The 17,595-nt window shown below is 52.9% G+C and overlaps 1 protein-coding gene across 6 annotated transcripts in view; it reads left to right on the top strand.

Annotated features, from left to right (window-relative positions):
• Nucleotides 1-17,595, top strand: part of INPP4A (inositol polyphosphate-4-phosphatase type I A) — a 117,343-nt gene that overhangs the window by 46,898 nt on the left and 52,850 nt on the right. For all 6 annotated transcript variants that reach the window (XM_032469589.1, XM_032469588.1, XM_032469586.1 and 3 more), the window contains exons 2-4: nucleotides 15,614-15,684; nucleotides 16,606-16,814; nucleotides 17,405-17,449. In XM_032469589.1, the coding sequence (XP_032325480.1) occupies nucleotides 16,709-16,814; nucleotides 17,405-17,449 (151 nt within the window). In that variant the 5' untranslated portion in view covers nucleotides 15,614-15,684; nucleotides 16,606-16,708. The remainder of the gene's footprint in view (nucleotides 1-15,613; nucleotides 15,685-16,605; nucleotides 16,815-17,404; nucleotides 17,450-17,595) is intronic.

Raw genomic sequence — 17,595 nt, 5'->3', positions numbered from 1 at the left:
AATGAGCTGCAGTAGACCACGGTCATGGAGCCATGCCCCCCGAGTGCCTGCCATTCAGGAGGTACCGAGTGTCTGTGCTAACTCTGTGAGGTGCCCAGAGGAGCAGTCAGAGTCCTGCTTTCTGGCCCAGCCTTGCTGGTTGTCTGCAGGATGACTTGGGGAAGGCACCCCTCTTCTCTGAACCTTGGTGTCCTCACTGAGTCAGGGAGCAATGATTTCCCTGTGGCTGGGACAGGCCTTGTGGAGAGCAAATGACAGAGCAGAATAAACACAGTTTGTACCATTTGGGGCACTTGACTGGTATAGGATGGTAGATTGGGGGGAGGGGATTGGGGGACAGGGCTACATCGGCACTGGGGACATCGAAGTGCCCAGTTTGTGATTTGCCTGAGATCTGATAGCTGTTTGTTAAGCCGGTAGTTTTAATTAAACCCGAAGCAGACCAAGAGGCGGACTATGTGTCAGTTACGTTTCCTTGAACTTCTCTCCTCCGATTCACGGTCGCGGAGCGTGCCGGTGCACCGGCTGCTGCTCGGCTGAGTGGCGCCCCGACAGCTGGCCGCTGCGTGGCTGCTGTGAGCCTTGGCCCGACGCAGGGATCTGACGGAGCCCAGAGTCCAGCCGGGTCTATCAGTGGCTGCTCCCTCCGGTACATTATCGGAAAGATGTGTATTCACGCCTGCCCGACGGGTGTGCCCCTCCAAGAGCTAGTCCTCACTGAACCCCGGTGACGGGGCTAGGTGATAGTCCTGGGGGCGTTGGGTGGTACCTGTGTGAGGTTGTTAGACTTTTGTTCTCTGATAACCTCTGAGTCACCAGAGGAGGAGAACGTTCCACCTGCTGGAGGCCTGGCTCGCTGTCAGTGTCCTGGTGGGCTCCGAAGGGGCAGGGCCTGAGGCTGGCCGGTAAGGTGGGGCTTGAGGTGGCCTAGAGGGTGTACCTCTTATACGCCAGCTTCCAGTTTTTAGTTCTTCTACAGATTTCTTCTAGTAGGAGATGGGAGCAAATCTAAAAAATGAATTTAGAAGGCACGTTTTCCCTGATCTCGTTACTCAACTGCCAAGAATGTTTAAAAAAAGATGTTAATGCACAAGTAGAGATTTTAATTAGTTTTCACTGTCACTGCTCTTGGTGGTGGTAATTTTACATGAGATACGTGACCGGAAGATGCTTTACGGGGGCTTCGTTCTCAGTGTGTTCTCTACACCAAGGGACTCAACTATGAATTTCAGAGAAAAATAATGACAGAGGTATCTCTTGACACTTTTCTGATTATTAAATAGGTGTTCTGACTCATTAGCATTCTTTTTCTAAACAAAAGCACAACCAGCCTATGAATGTTTCTGGAACAATGGGACAGCAAAAGAAAAGGAAGATGGTTCTGGCAACTTTCTTGAGTGGTCTCACTCTCCCATGGCTTAGGGTGAGGTCTTCTGGGAGAGCCTCTCAAAGGCGAAGATGGCCCTGGTGTGAGGTATTTGCTAATAGACCTGAAATTGCTTGGTCTTTTCAGTTACTCAGTGGTTTTAGTTCCTTTTGTGGTTGTTGCCTTGCTGGGTTTCACTTTTTATTTGCAGAGTTGAGTAGTGCTTCCTTCAGAGCTAGTTAGCATGTCCTGACTTCAGGGTTAGTTGTGTTGATGACACAAAGCATGGCCTTTGAACCCCTGGAGACCTGCCAGGACAGGAGAGCTGTCCTTTACGTATTGGTCATGGACGTTTCCTGTCTGTTCTGGGGCAGGTGCCGTCTTGGTCCAGCCTTGGTCCAGACTCAAACCAGTCTGAGCTGGTTTGTACCCAGTGAGCAAAAGGTTTGTTTTCAAAAGCCCAAGACAAGGGTTCAGGAGAGTACAAGAGAGCTCTGGGTTGCCTACTCGCTCAAGCCCAGTGCCATGCTCTGGTTTGGTGCCTCCCAGAATTGACCCTGTCCTGACCCTCCAGCCTGTGCCCTCTGTCCCCTACAGCAGCAGGACTCCCTGTTCCCTGAGTGAGCCTGTACCTTTGAAGTCGGATCTGCCCACATGGCACCTAGACCACCTTTGGCCAGATTTAAGGATTCCTCCTCACCTCCCCACAGCCTGGGCAGGTGTTTCATTTTGTCTGGGTGTTGTCTTGTCTGAATGTCTGACTCCATCGTTATGCTGCTAGGTAACAGAACCAGCAGGCAGGGGTCACTTCTGACTCACCTTGTGTTCCCTTGAAGTGCCTGGCTCGGCACCTGTCAAACCAACAAATGAGCAACTCCAGTGCCAGGTTGCAGGCTCCTATGAGCCCTCAGAGGGTGTCAGGCTGTCAGGCCAGGCTGGCCTCCCAGGGACAGAAACACCTGCAGAGCTGCTCTCTGTCCCTTGCCCCCAGTCCCCCCCGTGTTGGCCTCATGGCCACTGGTGGCTGGGGAGGGGTGCCAAGTAGATGTGCTTTTGAGCGCAAACTGGGTAGCGCCCCCCCCCCCCCCCCCGGTCTGGTGGAGCTCGCTCACCGCGCCTAGGCGGGCAGCTTGAGCACTGCCTGGAGAGATGCTGGGCCTCCGGTCACTGCCTGTGGCGCTCCCTCTAAAATTACTTTCTTGGGTTCTCATCATCCCTGCCACCATCAGCTTGGCAATAGGATCTGTGACCAGGCTCCCATGCGAGAGGGCCCTGGAAGGCCTCCCATGGGGGTCCTCTTTGCCCTGGTCAGGAGGCGGCGTCCTGTGAAGGGGAAACACTGATGGGGGAACCGAGAACCCTCCCCACCGCCCCCACCCTCCTGGTCATCTCTGAGAGGGAAGGGTTGGAAAAGGCAGACTGGGAGGGGACCCTGGGGAGGGATGCTGACTTCGGTTTGGCCGTGCCCTCTCCTCCTGGCACGAATGCACGGATGAAATGCAGGGAAGAAAGGACACGCCCCTTTGTGCCAGATGGACCTCCCAGCCGATGGGCCGCAGAGCTGACCCCCCATCTCCGCTGCATCACAGCACTGCCGAGCAGCACGGCTGAGCAGCCGAGGCTGTAGAGCTCTCTGCTTTTTATTTTTGTAAGAGGACGGGGGATACTGAAGTCCTTTCAGAGTCCTCTCTGTGTCCCCACACAGTGATGGGTTAAAACAGGGTTCCACTAGAGCAGCCAAAGCAGCAGATAATCTTCACAGAGATTGGCACGTAGTGCAGCTCACAGGAAAGTGCCCGCTTTGTGTTTCCACGGTATGTAGAAGACCAGGGCTTCTCTCATCTGGGTGTGTTGGTGCAGGAGCTAAAAGCAGCCAGGCTGGGTGTGGCCCACTTGGAGGCCTTGGGCTGGCCATCCCTAGACTCCTGGCTCCCTGCCTTGTTCCAGAAATAACTTTGTCTTCCCGGCATTTCATTGATCTGTGGTTGTTGCCTCGCATTTATAGCCCTTTATGGAATTCTGTTTCTGCTCAGAAAGTTTTATGTTCTCTCATGAGTATAAAGCCAACTTTGACACTTCTGGATTAGAAAACAAGGTTTCTTAGTGATCATAAAAAGAAATGGAACCCACCTGACTCAGTCAACTGAAGCACGTGGGACATTCAAATTATTGTCAGTCCCACTCCGGCGATGGCAGCCCAGAAGGAAACATTACACAGTGTGACAACTGTGACAGTGGAGGACCCTGCAGAAGGTGCTGGCGCGAGGGGTCCAGGAGGAGCCAGGCCGCCCCTAGCTGTGGCTGGTGGGAAGCTCTGTGCGGCGTGATGCCAGCGCACAGACCCAGAGTGGGGATGAGCCCTGGGAATTGGATCTTCCTTTGTTTTGCCCAAGCTCCGTTAGCATGGAGTTTGGAAAGTTAAAGTCCTGCACTAATTACCTGTTTTCTAATAAAACCAAAGCCTGGCTTCACGGTTGCTGGCTGGCCAGCGGCACGTGGAGCTGCACCCGGCCAGGTCTGACTCGCTCGCTGTGGGCTGGTGTGGACACCCAACTTCCCTGCCAAGAGTGCACTCTGCCATCAGAGGACACCCTGATTTTTTTTATTTGTGAAAAATACTGGGCAGGTCTTTGGGACTGTGGTGTCTCCCCAGCAGTCTTGCCTTGGTCAGGGCCTGTGTGTCCCCACATCGGGCCCACCACTTTCGTGTCCAGCCACTGTCCAAGCAACGAGCTGCTTCACTTTCCCTGCACTGCGTCCCTGAACAGACCTGAAGGAGGACGTGGGCATTTTCTAAGAAGGGGGAGGATGAGTGTGCTATTCTTGAGTTGTAGAGTGTGTCACCAGTGTGAACTGGGGACAGTGCGGTGACTGTTTCCCTAAACTCCCTGACACATTCTGCACTCACTTAACCAGGATATTCTACAGTGAATGAATCAAACCTTTTGGAAACAGTTCAAAGAAGGAAATGGCAAGAAAGCTCCAGCAGTTGTGCAGAATGAGCATAACCTGCTAACTGGGTTAATGTGTCACCACTGAAACTAGGTCTTAGTGACAACTCGCCGGTGTGGGGGTCAGCACATTTCCCATCCTACTTGCCCATTGAAATATAACGCGTCTGTACGATGTTCTATAAGCCCTGTCTCTACCATCAAAAATGCAGAGCATTATGTATATATTTTTTACTTCAATATTAGTTGGTGTTATTGGCTAGATTTTGTCTGTTTAATCCTTTTCACAAATTTTTGTGTTTTTTGAAAATGTATCTTGAAATATTTTGACAAAAATATTGACTGTTTTTGTCATAGAGCTTAATTTCAGCTTAGGAAAAGAAAATCAAACATGAATTGATGTGAAAAAGAAGCTGCCCTCATCCTGAAGTTCTCTCTCTTGCCTTCTCAGGGAAGGTCTGTTTCCTGCCTTGTGTCTGGTGGTGCTGATGTGAACACCTGACATGGGGTCAGGACCGAGGAACCAGAGGGGGCACTTGTAAAGATTGTGGGTGGTGACAGAGGGAAATATTGTTCGTGTGTCTTGGATCTGAACTGTTTTCTTCCAGGGGGTCCTGAAAAGGAATGTAGGTAAACATTGTAAGAAGAAAATAACATTTGTGAAAGTGTGAGGAATTCTACAAGTGGAAAAGATTGTGCCTTCTGCTAACGTTTGTTTGTAGCTTGAATTAATGTGCTCTGCACTCTTTTGCGTTTGGGAGGTAACCGGCCTTTTCAGCCTTACACTTTCCCCTGTGACTCTTTTGATTTCATGGAAAAGAGCAGAACACCATGTTGGGATGCCCTGAGGTCCGGCGCCCCTAAATCCCTGTCCACAGTCCAGGGAGTGGCACCGCGTCCCGGCTCCTCTCCTGCTCAACAGCTCCCTTTTTGGGGGGAACGGTGGCTGCTGGCCATGGTTATTTTGACCAGATGGCTGCTGGGTGGATCGAAGTGGCCATGGTGGGGCGTTTCTGGCCTCAGACCAGACAGGGGTGGAATGGAAGGGGTGGCAGGAGAGGCCTTCAGAGTCACTCAGGGTCATGTCTGTGTGATGGTCTCTGTGCTGCAGCCTCGACTGCCACGTTAAGTTAAGGAAACCCGAGTTCATTCGTGTTGAGGTTCTGCCTCTTCATAATTTGTTGATCTTTCTTAGTTTTATGAGTAGTTTAAAAGCTCTAAGAAAAAGAGTATACCTAATTTTATGTGTATGTTACCTACTTTAAATAATAGAAAAAACAGTGAGCCCTGGGAGTTCTTTGACTTTTCTCTTTGAAGTTTGAGAAACATCTGCTGTATGTGTTGTGGGACATGGATGGCCGGTGTCGCAGGCGGTGAAAATTCAGCGAAGTATGAGAATAGAAAGAGTTGGTTAGGTTTCATGGCCACGGACAGCAGCGGGCCACACAGAGAGGTGGCTGTGTGAGCGCTGAGGGTCAGTTGTTGGGGTCTTTTATTGGGGGGGGAACATCAGTACCGCACAAGTTTTTGATTGGTTGTAGGTGAGATAAGAAGTTTAGGGTCTGTGAAGGGGCGGTGGGGTTTGCAACTCTGATAAGGTGGAGATGTGACTGTTGTGAGATTAGGCATTACCCAGGGCTCTTAGGGGAGACCTGCCCAGTAAAGAATGTGCTTTATCTGTTGAGGGATCACAGGCAGACATCTGAGAGCCCAGGAATGGGGGTGGTTGGACTTTGAAGGACGCCAGTTGGCCCCACAATAGGGTCTCCCGTTGGGCTGCTGAAAGTTGTGGATTGAGCCTATTCTGTCCAGCACCCCCACCCGCCCCCTCGTGTGGACATGCTCCCCCACCAAGCTCAGGTCTCAGGGCCACACCCGAGCTACACTGTGTCCCCTCTGCCCCGGGGGGCACCTGGCCCAAGCAAGGCCCACAGAGAGCTGGGCTGGAGGCTCGGGAGGATCCAGGCGTTCCGCCTCCTCAGTGGCCACAGCCGGAGAATTTAAAGTGGGGGCTTCGGCCCACCTTGTGCATGGTGGGGTGATGACATAGGGGAGCAGAGGGAGCCTGGAAGAGCTGTCTGTACTGCTAACGTAGGGGCCACAGGCCAGCTCAGCTGGTTTTCTGCTCAGGTTTTGTCAGTCAGCCCGCAACTTTTTGCTGAAACTCACCTGAATTGGATTCTCTGACCTGCAGCAGAGATCCTGTCTGTCGAGGATAGTGTTTCGCCAGGATAGGAGTGCCCTGAGTGCTCGCTGCGACAGCCCCAAGGACTGGGGCGGGGGAGCCCCGTGAGCAGGGCAGAGGGAGTTGCTGTCACTGGGGTGTAAGCCACTGCCCTGGGGGCACCCTCTCTCTGCACTGTGATCCTGAGGGGCCTTGAGCAGCTGTGTCCACACCCACAGTGGCCTTTCCTGTGGGTGAAAGAACAGACCTCTCCCAAAAGGGAAGAGGACAAAACCGGGTCTGGGGTGACTTCCTTCCTGGTAGCTGGAGGAGGTCAGGGTCCAGCTTCCTGGTGGTCAGTTCTAAGCAGGGGGAGGTAGAAACAGGCACCAGGCCAGGCCCTACAGCTTAGATTTTGGGTGGAAAAGAGAAAAAAGTCTCAGGTGATGATGGGGTCCATCCCAGCGGGTGTTGGAGCAGAGCCGCCGGCCAGCCCTGGAGGAGCCAGGGTTCTCTGCTAGCTGCCCTCCTGGAGCCCAGCTGTGAGTGAGTGCCCGGGGGTGTGTGTGGGGCATCTGGATGTGGGTGACACCTTCCTTCACTGACTGGTGGGGCGTTATGGAGCCCTACCTGGAGATGAGCTGAGCCGCAGGTCACAGGAAAGCCGTTGTCCTCTCCTCTTTCTCTCTGAGTTCCCCGGGGGCTGCGTGTCTTCATTGACAGTGGAATATTGGATGGTTTCCTCAGTCCTTTATATACCTGTTTGGAAATTTCTGCGGTACTGCTGAGAGGCGAACACACAGATGAACTTCCAGTTAATTATGTGAGGGCTTTGAGTGGCTGTGTTGACAATGGAGCAAGACACGAGGCTTGTCACAGTCGTGGGCCTCCTGGGAGCGAGAAGACCGGCCTTGACCCTGGAGTACATTGTCTCCGGTACTGACAGGCGGCTCTTAGAGTGGACGCAGGTGCTCAGGGTCTGCATTGTCTTTGTGGTGTCTGGGGAACTTATGTGGTAACCAAGTGACAGCTGAAGCCTTGGTGCATGGGAGTGAGAGGGGTGATGTGTAGAACACTGGGTCCATTCATCCCAAGAAAGAGCCTTCAGAATCCCTGGTTCCAGCACCGGGGCGCCCCTGCTGGAAAGGGGGTGAGAGCGGAGCAGCCCCTCCCGCAAGGAGGTCTCGGGAGGGGCTTCACCAGCACCCGCGTGGCCCTCAGATTGTCCTCCCTTCATGTTTCTGTTAGATTTCTTGTGGCACACTTCCTGACCAAGCCTCCCTGTTCATCTTGTGTCCATGACAGACCCTCGCTGTTGGGAGATGGTCAGTGTAGAGAAGACTGCAGAATGTGGGGAAGTGAGAAGGTGTCGGTGCCTGAGGAAGGCACTGGGGTGCGGGGTGGGGGTGGCTGGTCACGGCAGGGGGGCTGGGGACCCCCCCAAGCTGCTGCTGGCACTTCCCCCATGTTGCTCTTGCTTGTTATTAATGGGTCTCCTCTCCCAGGGGTGTGCACCCCGACCCACACGGCTCAGCACAAGCACTTCTAAGCACTTCATTCAGGGTGACTTAGTTTCAAACTACTTTCTACAGAAAGTCCCCCAGAGGTTCATGGTTTGCAAGTGAGCCTCAGGGGCTGTGCCGCACTGCAGTTTTAAACACGGCTGTCCCCAAGGCCCTCTGGAGAAGCCAATTTTTAGGAAGCATGTACAGGAGGTGAGGGAGCTGCCGTGTTGTCCAGGGAAGAGCAGCTGTGTGGAGGGTCGCCGGCCGGGGAGGTCTCCATGGCTAGGAGGCCAGGGCAGGAGCCAGGTGAAGGGGGGGATGGAAGGTCACGGGGCGGCGGGGTCCTGGCAGAGCTGGGGCAGTGGGGCAGGCGTGCCGAGCTGGGCTGAAGTCCGGCTCGATGGGGCAGACACAGCTGGCAGAGTTGCTGAGGGACTGGGTGGGGTGTGCGCGGAGAAGGATCCAGGGCCTGCACTGACTTTGTTTCGTGGCTGGAGCAGGGGTGGACGGGGCTGCCGTTGACAGGGTGGGAAAACTGAGGGGCTGGGAGACAGGGCGAGTCTGGTCATGCTCGGGGCGCTGCCCTGCTTGTCGTCCCTCCCCCGCTGTCCTTTAGAGGAGTATCCACGGGCCAGCCAGGGATGACTCCTCCAACTGGAGTCCAGAGGTGTGCGTTTGAATCTGGGTTAAGGCGCTTAATTCTGTCAGCTGCCATGTTCATTAAACGAATGAGGAAGGTTAGTTAATTAAATCCGGTGAACTCGCGGCCACTGCTCCCAGTTCAGCATCGCTGGCGGAGAGAGGGCTGGAGGAAATGGGAGCAGGAGGTGAAAGATGGACTGTCTCCTGCTGAGCGCAGGCTGGTGGGGCCCTGGGTTGGCTTGTTTGCGTCTGCAGGTGAGAACATACACCAAGCTGCAGCGCATCTCTTGTGCTTGCTTTTCGAAGGCTCGTCATTCTCCGGCATTTGAATACCAGAGACACTGGACCAGTGCTTTGCAGCACGCTCCCAGGCTAGGCCTTGTTCTTTGAGTCTTCCTTTTTGTGAATGAAAAATATTTCCTGCCAGTAAACAAAAGATGGTGCGGCCATCAAGTCATGACCCATTAAGGGCCAGGCCCTCCCTGCACTGGGGCTGGAGCAGGAAGTAGAGGAGAGCTGGGTCCCTGCTCAGAAGTGGAAGGAGGAAGCAGGCCTCCCTACAGGCCTTCTCCAACACAGGGACCGGTGCCACCCTCTGGAGAACAGGTTCTAAGGGATGTCCTGCCCGGGGCATAATCCTAGTGGCTGGGGCACGTCTCCTTCAACACAGGGGGTGGGGGCAACGTGGGTTCCTTCCACTGGAAGTTGTATCCTCATCTGACAGATGAGCTGAGGCGCAGAGAAGGTGCCTTGCGACGGTGACATGGCTCCTTGTGGTTGACCAGGTCTGACACTGGTGCCTAGGCTCCCCCACCAAATCCCATCACCTCCAGGAACAGTCCTCTGTTCACCTGTTCCTCCTGGCAGCAGCCTTTAGGCCTAATTTTTTTGGGATATTGTTAGAAAACATGATCACTATAAACTGAAGCACGAGCAAAATGCCATGGACCCCGGTGAAGAGTTCTGGTTGGAGAGGCTCAGTGGGGCTGGAATAGACTTAACAGGAGGGAAGGCCTTCCAGGCTCACAGATGCCCCAGGACAAGTGCAGTGTGGACCAGATGCCTGGGAGGTTAGGAAAAGCCCAGGTGAGAAACTTGCCAGGTGCTGCGTGGACTTGTCAGCGTGTTTCTTTGCATCTGTGCTTGCTCCTTGGTGCATCCCAGCGAGGTAGGTGCTGTTACTTCTGTTTTACAGATTATGAAACTGAGGCTGGGAGCTCAGTAGCTGTCACCTGTGCAGGAGGAGGAGTCTTAAGTGACATTAACCAAGTGGGTGCTTGGACACACGAGCCGGGCTATGGGCCTCTGCAGGTTGAGTCCAGGCCCCAGAAGGGCAGGTGTTAAGAGTCCTGTGCACCAGGGAGTCAGGGGCCTGGTGGGCTTGGGGCCAAGACTAAAGCCTCTCTCTGCCTCCTTAGAGCCCTCTGAGATCCTCTCTGCCCTTGTCTCTGTTCCTGGGGCATCTGGCCTTTCCTGCCCAGTTAATACCTTTACCGCAGGCCGCCTTCCTCACTTTTTATGGTGAGGAGGCATACTTGAAAGACGAAAATCTTTCCTAGGCAGTTGGCTTGTTTAAACAGAAAAGAAAAAAGGAAGACCTGCTTGCTTCTGCTATTCTGCATTTTAGGGTGGGGAGAGGAGCAGAGGACTGGAGCATCCAGTGGGTGAAGAAGTCCCCAGGTGGGCAAGTCAGAATAAAGGAGCCCTGACAGCAAAGCCCACTCCTCCTGCCCCACCTCCAAGAACCTGTCCCTTTCGATGACTCGTCCCCACCCCGCAGCCCCTCTCTGCTTTATATCAGATGGCCGTGTTCCCTTTTGTTTAATGTTCTATTCTTTGACCTTCTCGGCAGCCTTCTTGTGTTTGTCTTATTTCAGGACAGATAAGTTTGGGTGTGTCCCCCTTACCCCGGGAGCACGCTCCTCTGTCCACAGCTAGGCTGTCATTTTCTTTTCATCAGAACTTGCTTCGTAGCATTTAAATTTCTGAGTCATCGCGTAGAAGCACACATTCATCCATGCATTCCAAATATAAGCCAGAGGAATTTTATGCTGCCATTGGCTGTTGCTCTGGAGCGTTCAGAATCCAGGCCTTCCTGGTCCTCGCCCATATGCTGAGTCTTCCTTTGCTGGAGACTGACCTGGGCAGATGTCTGGGAGCAGGAGGTGAGCTGTCTGTGGGTATGCTGGACTCCACCTGGGCCAGCGCTGCCTTTTCCTGGAGCCTCCAGTTGGCTGCTCACCCTTGCCCTTGGCTGTTCTGAGGACACTGCCCATGTTCCTCTGTGTTGGCCTTGCCTGTCCCTCCTATCCCAGCCACCATGGCTCTGACCCATTTGATTTTTTTCATTAGCAGCTGCACTCCCCCCCCCCCCCCCGCCTACTCCCAGGTTTGTGCCCTGTCCTGGAGTTTGCATCCATGCTGTGGTCGTTCTCTTATTTACTAGCCTTCAAGAAATTGGTGGCCCTGAATCCCCAAGGGTATCAAGTTTCTTGCTGGGTATAGACTGGGTCTGGGTGGCCTCAGTTTCCAGCTGACTCCAGGGAACCCATGGGACCAGAGGCTGATTTGGGTGCCAGTGGTGGAGATGCGTCCCTTTTTCTCTCTTGGTTGAATTAGCAGCCCTAGGGCCACCTCAAAGGGGAGGGGCCTGACCTGGAAAGGAGAAGGTGACAGGTTTGTCTGGTTGGCTACCTGCTAAAGTGGAGTTTTTTCCTTCTCTGTCCTCTTTGCACTTCCTGGAGCCCTGTGGTGGTGTCCCAGCCACCTGTGGGCGCTCTTCTCATGAACTGGGCTACCTCCTCCAGAGCACAGAACACCCTTCTTTCCCAGGCATTGTGCAGTAAGTTTTAACTAGTGGTTGTAATTTTTACTTTCATCATAACCATTTATTGAGCGCCTGAAACGTGCCAGACTTGAGTCAAGTAGCTAACATTAGCTGCTCTAACCACCACCTACCTCCCAAGTCTCAGTGGCCTCACACAGCAAAGGTTTATTTCTTATTCAGGTTAAGCTCAGCGTAGGTTGTGTGTGGGGAACAGCCGGGAGCTGGGGCTCTGCTCCTGCTGCGCAGTCTCAGGGACCTAGTTTCCTTCCATCGCGTGACTCCACCTTACCCTGGGGCCGTGGAATTACCCACCCATCCCCGAAGCCAGGAATCCAGCAAAGAGTGTGGGAGGCTCCCATGAGCCTTTGCACCGTCTCCATCTGTGGTGTGGGGCGTCTGCACTCACCGCTTCCCTGCACTGGGAGGGGCTGGGAGGGGCTGGAGGGGCTGATGGGTCGGGGAGCCTGGCGGGCAGGTGCAGTCTGCCACGCACCTCCATGGTGTCTTTACTCTGTAGGTGTCATTAGACCCTGGGTCCACGTTTAGGCTTGAGCTTGGTACCCAGGAGGATGTGGAGGAAGCAAGGACTTGAAGTCTAATGTTCACGAGACACAAGGTGCCCAGCCAGTCATCGCACTGCTACATGGGATGGGCATCGCCCGAGGTAGTTAGGGATTCTCTGTGAGGCAGGGCTCTTGGCTGCAGGGATGGCTTCACACGGGAGGGATCCGCTGTCTCTCTCAGATTATAGCTAGTCGTGATTTTCGGTGCCGGTGAGCAGTGTGACGCCACATCCACCAGAGACTCTGGCCACCTTGGATTGCAGGGGTTTGAGAGAAATCGCGTACCCTTTCGACTCCTGAACTAGCCTCCTCCTCAGGGGCTGCTCTGACGCACCCAGCGTTGGCCTGATTTTCCCCGGCGGAGAGCAGGGCACCGTGAAGGTTGCCCTTGGCCTGTTTGCTGCTCACAGGGACAGCGATGGGGGCGGAGGGGTGGGGAGAGCAGCTGTATGGGGGCTTCCTGCTTGGGGTCAATGTTGATAGTTCAGCCTTTGCCTCCGTGTGACCTTGAGGAAGTCACCCTGTCTGGATTTCCGTGACTTCCTCTGCAGCTCCTTTTTAGGATGATTTTCAGGAGAACCTCAGTGTTCTGACAGATACACATGGAGCTGTCTGGTTAGTCCTCTTCCCTCAGTTCCCAATCAGCAGAAGTAACAGAGTTGGAAGGGCCTGCAGACCGCTCCCAGGCCTGAGACTCCTTGAGGAGGAGGGCAGGCCTTTCCCAAGACCAGTTCCTGGAGAAGCTTCCGGATAGTCATTGCCGACCCTCATGAATCCCATGCACTTATCCTAACATTCTCTTCATCATGCCTATGCTCCCCTCGGCCATATCTTCCTGTCCCTACAGGGTGGAGGGGACGTTATCGGGATGGAAGAGACACATGTCTTTCACAGAATGAGAAGATGAGGCAGTTTTATGAGTTACTGCTTCTTTCTTGCCCCCAAAGAAAAAAATTCCAGCCCCCTACACAACTCTCACACACCACTGTTGTCCTCTTTAAGTGCAATTTTTCTTGCTAATGAGCTCTGGTCTTCATTGGGGCTAGGAGGAAAGACAAGGACCTTGGGAATGTAAGAATCCTTGGTGAATTACCTTAAATTAATGAGACTAATAAGGGAAGTTGAGTTCAGCTGTCAAATTAGCTTTATGTTTTGGGTCTTGATGACTTAAATTGCAGATCCTAATTAGATGCCCCCATATAAGCATGAAGCGGCTTTTAAAGTGCTTTTGACCTAAAAGCTTCTCTGATCCATGAATTCTAGCAAGTATAAAATTAGCCTGTGGGTGTTCCCCTTTAAGCACGTCTATCTGGAGTCTCAAGGTGCCTCGAAGGGGAAGGGGCGGGGGGTGTAGGGGGGACGCCCTGCAAGGGGAGGAGGGTTGGGGAACCTCCTTGAGGGGGACGTTGGGGTACCGATGTTCCCCTCTGTTAGGTGGCATGTCCCCACTGTCCTGTGTAAAGAGGGGTGACTGCAGCTCACTAGCAAGCTGAGCAGGACAGCCAGGCAGAGTGAGAGAATGCTGAGGACACAAGGGGAAAGGCCAAGAAGCCCTCCTGGAGCCCCTTCAGGCCCAGGGTGCCGCCTCTACCTCTGGCCAGCATGGGGTGCAACTTTCAGTGACACAAGAGGGTGATAGCTAAGAAAGAAAGCGGTTCCCCATGGTCACGCCCCCAAACATGGCCATCACCTCAATGCCATCTCCTACTGGCTCTGTCCCTCTCTGTCCTGTCTTTTAGAACAGCATTAGCCGAGCACAGGTAGAACATTTCATTAAAAACATATAGGATGCAGAACTGATGTAAACACTTTTTCATGCTGTGTTGTCTTTATTATACTCATTAAAAGAATTAAACTTTTTATTGGGTATAAAGATCGTTCACGTACAGCTTGGTGAGTTTTCCCACAGTAAATCCACTCATGGACTCAGTGCCCGCATCGGGAGACAGAGCACCCCAGAGCCCCGCAAGCCCCCTCCCGCCCCTCCCCCAGTCAGCCCTGCCCCCAGAGGTGCGGCTGCCCTGACTTCTGACACCACAGACTCATTTGGCCAGTGCTCGGACGTCACAGAGACGGGATTGCCTAAAATTGCCTAGAATAAGGGGTCTGGCTTTCCCCCTTGACACTGTTCTAAGAGTCTCCTGTGTTGTTTTGTCCATTCTACTGTTGACAGACACTTGGGTTGTGTTTCCTGTTGGCAGTTCCGGTCTGAGCTGCACACCGGTCATGGGGTGGGTACAGGTGCAGGGCGAGTAGGTCCCGCCGGTTTCCGAGCATGGCTGAGCCATCTTACGCACCACTAGCAGTGTGTCGGGGCCCCCGTTAATTCCACAGCCTGTGCCAGCACTCGTGTCTGTCTGCCTTTCATTTTCGCTCTTCTAGTGGGTGTGCAGAGGTATCTCATGGTTATAATTAGCGTTTTCCTGACAACTAATGAGGTTGAAGAACTTTTCATGTGTGTATTGGCTTTGTTATGATCTTTTTAACAGCCGTATAATAGTGTCTCATAGACGTCCCAGAGTGCACTTACCCGTAGCTGGGCATTTAGGTTGGTTCCAGTGTTTGTCATGACTGGACTACAGGCAAGAATTTTGTTACTGTTTACAGATTTTGATAAATAATGTCAAACCGCTTTCTGAAATACTCCCACCTCTCTAAAATGTTACCAACAGTATGTATAGAGTTTCCCCTACGTCTGCCAGCAAAGCGTATTCTCGTTAGAAGAAGGAACAAACCTCTTTGAGAAGCCTGCTTAGGTGACTATAGGTACATTTAGCATTGCTTTCATTAGTACAATTGAGTTTGGTCACTTTTCCAATATATTTTCCACATGTATTCATCTTATGAACTCATACCTTTTGCTGCTTGTGTTTTTGGTGTTTTGGTGGCTGTTCATTTGTATAAGCATCACTGAAATACAGGGGTTAGAGCTGCAGGTGCTTTCCTAGTCTCCCCCGTTGTCCTGACATGTATGCCTTCTAAAGTCAGCAAACAAGTGAGTCTTCCCCTTGGTGACTTCGGCTGGGACTCCCCAGTCAGGCTGCTGCCCTCCCTGCTCAGGGCCCCAATGGGAGGGGAGGAGCACAGCCCGCAGGGGAAGCCTGGGTTGCCTGAGGGCCCCGCGCGCTGGTCCTCCTGTCCCCTCAGTTTCAGATGGCTCTTGCGCTGGGCCCTGCCATCTGCCAGACAGCCCCCCAATGGTGCGGGGACAGAGTCAGAGCCTGGGCGTCCTGCTCCACGGAAGGCGGGGTGGCTGGCGTTTGTGAGCAGGAAGACTGGGGCTCAGACTCTTCCCTCCACATTTCCCCGAACCACATCGCAACTGCCTGGGCAGCTCTTCGGGGCAGGCCCCAGTTCCCCTGGGTCACCCTGGGAGGGGGACAGGAATAGGTACTTTCTGTCTCTCTTTTGGGCTTTGTGCAAAGACTTTGTTTTTGAGCCAAACGGCTAGATTGATGTGTGGAGCTCAGGGGAGCACGTGGTAGCTCTTGGCTTCCCGATGTTTCTAGGCACTGACATGATTACATACACATTATAATAAGTATTCCTGAGAACTTCGTGTTTGACCAGTTTGTTTATAATTTTCTATTTTTAGATGATGGATTTGGATGTGCTTCTATGAAGAAATGCCACATGTCTCTACTGGTCCAAGAACAAACATGTCCAGTAAGTTGTTTGGTGAATTAACTGAAGAGCAGGACCATAGGCCCTTCAGGTGCAAAGGTGTGTGGACACACTTTGAGAAGACAAGGGTGTCTGGATATATGGGGACCTTTGAGAGGGGTGTTTTAAACCAATCTTGTTGCTCACTCTAATAATCTAAACTTCTAAAGTTTGGTCCTTTTGAGAGCGAGCAGGAATTGTAGCATATCGATTCGGGAAAACATGACACTCATTCCTTGCTGCTTATTAATCCACTTAGAGCAACATGTGAGTTCCGAGCTGGGCTGGGGTGTCTGTCTGGCTCAGCCAGCGGTGGCCCTTTGCCCAGAGACCCCTATATCCACACAGAGCACTATCCACAGTAGTGATGCGTGGGTTGTCACTTTTGGCGGGAAAGAGAGAGCCCGAGGCTGACACACGTGAAGTTCCTGTAGCTCTGGGAGGAAGAGGGCAAGGTCCCCGCTGCTCAGCCTTGCTGCCCTGGCCCGCACGCAGCAGCCTCTTCCTGCATCCTTGTCCTTCCAACAGAGATGGGAGTGAACTGATTTAAGACTTTAAAGATTCTCTGAGACTTGCTGATGGAAAAGCATAATAAAGCAAACAGGAAAATCTCAAGAGTCATAGTTTACGATTTAATTTAAGCCACTGTTTAACGTGGCATGTCTCTGTTGAGAGCATGATTTCTCTATGGGATCCCGTGAGCGGGCCACGTTGGTGTGTGTGCGAGGGCAGAGGAAGAGGTGATTACACGGGGCCTAGATCATCAGGCTCTCCACCCAGCTGCCTCATCTGCCAGAGGACCCTGGCTTCACTGCATCTTGCCCGTGGAGGTCACATGCTCTCTCCATGGGAGCACAGTGTCTCTCTGTCACCACCCCTGTGTGTGTGTGTGTGTTTTAACCGGTGTTTGTTCCTGTTTCTCAGAACTGCTGCCACTTTAGGGGACTAGGGCTTGGTGACAGTGCTTCCCGGGGAATCAGGCGTGGTCTGACCCAGGAACAGGAAGCACAGCATCACCAATGACACCATGACAGCAAGAGAGCACAGCCCTCGCCATGGCGCCAGGGCCCGTGCGATGCAGCGGGCTTCCACCATCGACGTGGCAGCTGACATGCTTGGCCTCTCTCTGGCAGGTGAGCCTCACGGGGCCTGCCCTGGGCTCCTGGTGGGAGCTCTCAGTGTGCGGGCCCCGCACCGTGGCAGCGCTGGGAGGGCCGGGCCTGGCATTCCTCTAGTTGAACAAGAATAGGTGGAAGTCAGCCCTCTCCCTGGGAATTGCTTCCGCTGGAACCTGCCAGCCATCAGTTTTTCAGTTTGCGTGGGCACCTCCAGGGCTCATTTGCGAGTAGACAACATGGGAACGTCCCCAGTTCCTCTCTGGCCAGTGCCCTGGCCATAGTAAAAGCCCTTTGTGTTGTGGTTGTGCAGACCCAAGCGGGAGGGGTTTGATCTCGGGGTCGGAGACTTCTGAGGAATTGCTAAACAAAATGTCTAGAAAACGAAGAAATCAACTCATAGAACAACTTGGGAGGGAAGAGAAAGTAGAGTGCTGGGTTCCCCCAGTTTTACTTGATGTAAGTTTAAAATGTACAGCTTGCTGGTTTGGTTTTACATACATTGTGAAATGATCCCCACCAGTGGGTTGGGTTTTTTGCATAAAATCTGAAAGCATGGAAAAGTTTATCAAGGATGATTTTTCCTGTCATTTCTTTTTTGAATACAGGAAATATACAAGATCCAGATGAGCCCATTTTAGAATTCAGCTTAGGTAGGTGCCTTTTTCCATTTTTTTGTCTTAAACTAAATGTTGCTTAAAAAACAAAAACCCCACGACTGGCGTGAGTTTGTCTCAGAAATCTTGCTGCTGCCACCACTGCTGCTAAAGTGTTTCTGAGATGGTGACACCACCAGGCT

The sequence above is a fragment of the Camelus ferus genome, chromosome 28, assembly GCF_009834535.1.
Source record: "Camelus ferus isolate YT-003-E chromosome 28, BCGSAC_Cfer_1.0, whole genome shotgun sequence".
Lineage (NCBI taxonomy): Eukaryota > Metazoa > Chordata > Mammalia > Artiodactyla > Camelidae > Camelus > Camelus ferus.
Note: the sequence above shows the minus strand (reverse complement) of the source record. Positions and strands in the feature narration are given on the sequence as shown.